This window comes from Sylvia atricapilla, chromosome 13 (genome assembly GCF_009819655.1).
Source record: "Sylvia atricapilla isolate bSylAtr1 chromosome 13, bSylAtr1.pri, whole genome shotgun sequence".
NCBI lineage: Eukaryota > Metazoa > Chordata > Aves > Passeriformes > Sylviidae > Sylvia > Sylvia atricapilla.
The window spans coordinates 2,403,157-2,407,878 of NC_089152.1; the positions used below are offsets into that span (position 1 = coordinate 2,403,157).

The 4,722-nt window shown below is 40.6% G+C and overlaps 1 protein-coding gene across 1 annotated transcript in view; it reads left to right on the forward strand.

Annotated features, from left to right (window-relative positions):
- Positions 1 to 4,454, forward strand: part of DENND4A (DENN domain containing 4A) — a 48,664-nt gene extending 44,210 nt beyond the window's left edge. Inside the window, exons 31-32 of the mRNA XM_066328211.1 lie at positions 154 to 218; positions 446 to 4,454. Coding sequence (XP_066184308.1) covers positions 154 to 218; positions 446 to 582 — 202 coding nt within the window. The 3' untranslated portion in view covers positions 583 to 4,454. The remainder of the gene's footprint in view (positions 1 to 153; positions 219 to 445) is intronic.
- Positions 4,455 to 4,722: the final 268 nt, after the last annotated feature.

Below are 4,722 nucleotides of genomic sequence, written 5' to 3' on the forward strand. Positions count from 1 at the left end.
GCTCAAACTACAATGTTTTGGAGGCAAACCAGGAATTGTGATCAAAATGTCTCTTTTTAATGAGTTGACTTTAAATGTTACAATCTGTTTTTAATTGGGATTGGTTTGTGCGGTGTCAGCACAGTGTATAAATTGGGTTTTTTACCATTTCAGGAGCCTTTACAGAGAAATACTGTTTCTTTCTCTTGTTGCCCTGGGAAGAGATAACATTGATATAGGTGAGTTCTGCCAACTATTCAAATGAGCACAGATGATGAATTTATGCAAACTTAGTTGTTCAGCTTCCAGAAAAAAATCATCTGTAGATTAGATGTGTGCCACTCTGCGGTACATGCCAAACAAAAAGGACTTTACAGATATTTTTGTGCTGATAAATGCAGCTGTCGTGGCATTCGGGTGGTGTTTTTAAGCTTGGTATCTAAAGTTGTTTTTCCCTTTCCTGCAGATGCTTTTGACAGAGAGTACAAAATGGCCTACGACCGTCTCACCGCTAATCAAGTGAAGAGCACTCACAACTGCGATAGACCACCAAGCACTGGAGTGATGGAATGCAGAAAGATTTTTGGAGAACCGTATCTTTAAATATACCTGGCTAAAGAGGTGATACCTATGACGTGTCCCGGTGTAAAATAACCACTTCAGTCACGAGGAACATCTCAGTCTTCAGTGTTGAGGAAGGTGTGTGCCATGTGGCAGGAGGCCTCGGGGAATTCGGCCTGGCTGCAGTTGTGGAGATGGACAGAGAGAAAAATGGGCCAAATAATATTTCCCTGTCCCTTGTCCTTTCTGCAGATCGGTGTGTGGAGAGGCAGGTTCTAAACAAAATCAGTTCTCTGACTTGGGACAACATATTGCAGCTCCCTTTAAAAAATAAAAATAATTGAGTAACAGGTGGACAGAAACAATGCACTGAAACTAAAGTGAGCGAAGGAAATTCTTCAGAATCTATTGTTTACATAGAATATTCATGATGTTATGAAGAGCATACAAAGTTGTATTATACATATTTTAAATTGTTTATAGTAAGTTGATATTTTTTTAATTTTTTTAAATTACTGGAGTGAATTTTAAATGGACTTGCTGCAGAAGCAATACAGTGCTTATTTTTTTTTGCAGTACACTGCTATTTATAGTAACTTGTCCAGTTACTTTTTGAAGAGTGATTTGTTTTTAAAGCAGAATAGAAAATGTTAACCTTCACCTAGACAGTACTGGAGATCCAGGATTTCTCTCATGCACACTTGGAAAACGTGTTACCACAGCAATCAGAAGGAAGGTATGGTAAATTTTGCAAAACTCTGAACGAATACACTGATGTCTTAGTGAAACACTTGTGTAGAAATCTCCTCTTCCTCTCGTGTTCCCTTCCCTCCCCACTCCCTAGGAAAGGGACAGCACACTGAAGAGTCCTATGGATTTTGTTATGGAATCAGCCCATCTCAGCTGTTGGCATTTGTTGGTGTGGCCTCATTGCAGAAGTGACACGGAGCAAATGCCAGCCTGCAGCGAGTTCTCTGTGAACACAGCGCTCGGAGCCTCGCTGTTGTGTTTGAAACACTCAGTACAACACCACATAATGCCCAGCCAAAGCTTCTAACTCAAATACATCCAACAAACTTCCTACAGGGGATTATAGGGAATGTAACTGATGGGGGCATACTGTGCTTCGTTAAACATACTTGCAGTGTTTGGTCTCTATTTCACAGGCAAAACAACTTTTGTTGTTTTTTTTTTTCCTCTGACGAAAACTGCTATATCAGTCCTTGTGGTGGAGTCATGGCTTTTGCCTCATGTTTTCTTGTTCTAGGCGTTTAAAAAATGTTCTGTGCTCTCAGTCACATAGCAACTCCTCAGCAGAAGGTAGGCTACAGGGAAAAATATCAGAAGTCTTGCGTGGAGGTGGGAAAACAGACATTGAACTGTATAAAACACCCTAAACAAATTTAAATCATGCTTTAACTAATAGCTTTATTTTAAGTAATCTTAATGATTTTCCACTTCTAATTTCTTCTAGTTATTGCTGTTATAATACTTCCAAGTATTCAGCTGTTACATTAGATTTTTATATTGCAGTCTGCCTACCAGTAGGTGTTTTTAAAAACATCTTTAGTTTGCAAGTATAATAAATCAGCAATATTTAGTTAGGCAGAAAGGTGATAAACTTTAAAGCTCACACTTACTTTATTAAGTGAAATAGAGTGAGCCTTAGAGGCTTAAATGAAAAGTAATGCTGCTATGAAGCTCTGTAACCTCCTCCCAGACCTCTGTAAGGTTGTAAGAAGAAGCTGGCCTGAGAAGAAAGGATTTAAAACGTGTAGAGCTGCAGGTATGTGCTGATGATAACTGCAGGATGTAGTCTTATATAGAGCTCCATCGGGTAATGCCTCTTCTCTAACATGCTGCTAAGGATGTAGCTGACCTTTTGGAAAGTATCCCCCCACCTGAGGTGGAGCTAGCAATGCTACACTTACAACATCTTTCACATTTAATTTATTTTAACCATTTGTGATGCTCTTTTGTACTGCCACGCTTGTACAGTATTTTTGTGCATGAAATGGAGCTCCTTTTTTCACCCAGGTACATGGTAGAGATACCCTCTTCATTCCTCGGAACTATTGTGAAATAACCAGGCTGTTTTTTGAACACATTCCCTGTAAGTAGCCCTCAGTGTGCATGGCTGCTCTGCTCTGTACAGTAGGAATGCTGCATTACCATGGAAATCTTGCCTCCAGTAGCTGCTGTACTTCAGCTCGTAGCTGGGTGTGCCTGGGGAAGGTCGTGTTCTGCTCCCCATTTGCCACTGGGGCAGCCACTGTTCTGTAGGACCTTCAAGCCATGAGAGGAGAGAGAGCAAGTGCTTTTCCCAGAGCTGCCATGGGTTAGAGGGGCTGAGCTATGACCCAGCTTCCCACTCCCATTGGGGGTGGCCGAAGAGCCGAGCCCAGTCCCATCCCCAGGACACAGCCCAGGTGTGGGGCAGCATTGTCACACGTGGCCCTTCCTCCATCCTAGCTTCCTTGTAAGGACCTCCAGCTGCCCCCAGACTTCTAAACCCAGCCAGTCTGACTGCTTTCCTACATCCCCCAGGACTCAGGAGTGGAGACTGTGCTGGGAACAGGGTTGTCTGACTGCTTTCCAGCATCCCCCAGCACTCAGGAGTGGAGACTGTGCTTGGGAACAGGGTTGTCTGACTCTTTCCAGCATCCCCCAGCACTCAGGAGTGGAGACTGTGCTTGGGAACAGGGTTGTCTGACTCTTTCCAGCATCCCCCAGCACTCAGGAGTGGAGACTGTGCTTGGGAACAGGGTTGTCTGACTCTTTCCAGCATCCCCCAGCACTCAGGAGTGGAGACTGTGCTGGGAACAGGGTTGTCTGACTCTTTCCAGCATCCCCCAGCACTCAGGAGTGGAGACTGTGCTGGGAACAGGGTTGTCCGTGCAGATTCACACGATCCCTCTGTCCTGCATCCCCAGCATGGCTCTCCTGAAGCGTTGCCAATGTTAATTTGGGTGTGCTTTTAAATTACTCTATCACCTAGCAGCTCATCAAGTGAAATCATGATACTTAATGAATTGTTTTATAAAGTCTGTGGCGAGTCAGTCCACTGTAGAAATATATAAAAATAGAGTTGGAATAACAACATACTATAAGTGGGAATTTTTCCTCATTCAAGTCATAATGTTCCAGACGTATCCTGAGGTTGATAATTTTTAAGCATCATACAATTCAGTGTTGAAACAGTTTTCAAATCTCACTGTCCTTTATTAGAAAAGCAATTTGACTATATTTTCCAATACCACAAAGATGAATAAATAAAATATTTGAGACATATTTTCGATTTAAAATTTTTTATGAACTGAATTTTCTCCTTTTGTGTACTAAATAATGCTTATGTCCAATACCTTAAACAAAGGTTTTGCATTTGCAGTGCAATATATATTTTGCTTTACTTATGGTTCCACTGGAATAATTATTGGAGATGAAATACTGAAATGTGAATAGAAATTGTGCTGTTTCTCTGACACTGCTCTGTCCCATTTGAGAAGGTTTGCTGTTGGTACAGTTACAGCTTGATGAATTTGACTTCCACTGGCAAAATAAATTATTTGTATCCCAAGAAAGAGAAAATTCCTGCATGTAAAATCTTAGTCTAACAAATGGGAGATGGAAATAATAATAATAGAGAGGGGTATTTCTGGATATTATCTCACTGGGATTTAAAAATGGTACTTTGTTAGTCTGCAAGCAGCACTTTTTAAATGAATGGTTGTAGATTTGTAAATATGTAATGTTTAAATTTTATTTACCAAAAAACAGTATGTTGGATGTTTGCTTTGGTTTGTAGTTCCTTTAAAATATGCAAAGTCAATGTTCACAATGTTAAGGTTTTTTTCTGTCTCATCCAAAAAAAAAAAAAAAGTTTTACAGTGAGTCAATAAAAAGCTTAAAATCTTTCTGGTTATTTTCATTAACAATTTAATAGATTGATTAGAGTGACAGAAAGGTCTGCAGCTCTTAACCACATTGTGTGCTTCCATGAGGTGTTAACAATAAACCCCTCAGGTTTGGTCATGTCAGTGGCATTTTTTCATCCTCTCTATGTTGAAGTCAGTGCTAACAAGAGGAATTAGTACTGGTTAAATAATCTGTAACTGTCAGAGATTAGTGCCAGGATGAAAACAAACCTTCAGCAGTTCAACTACTTGTTGCATTTGATTCCTG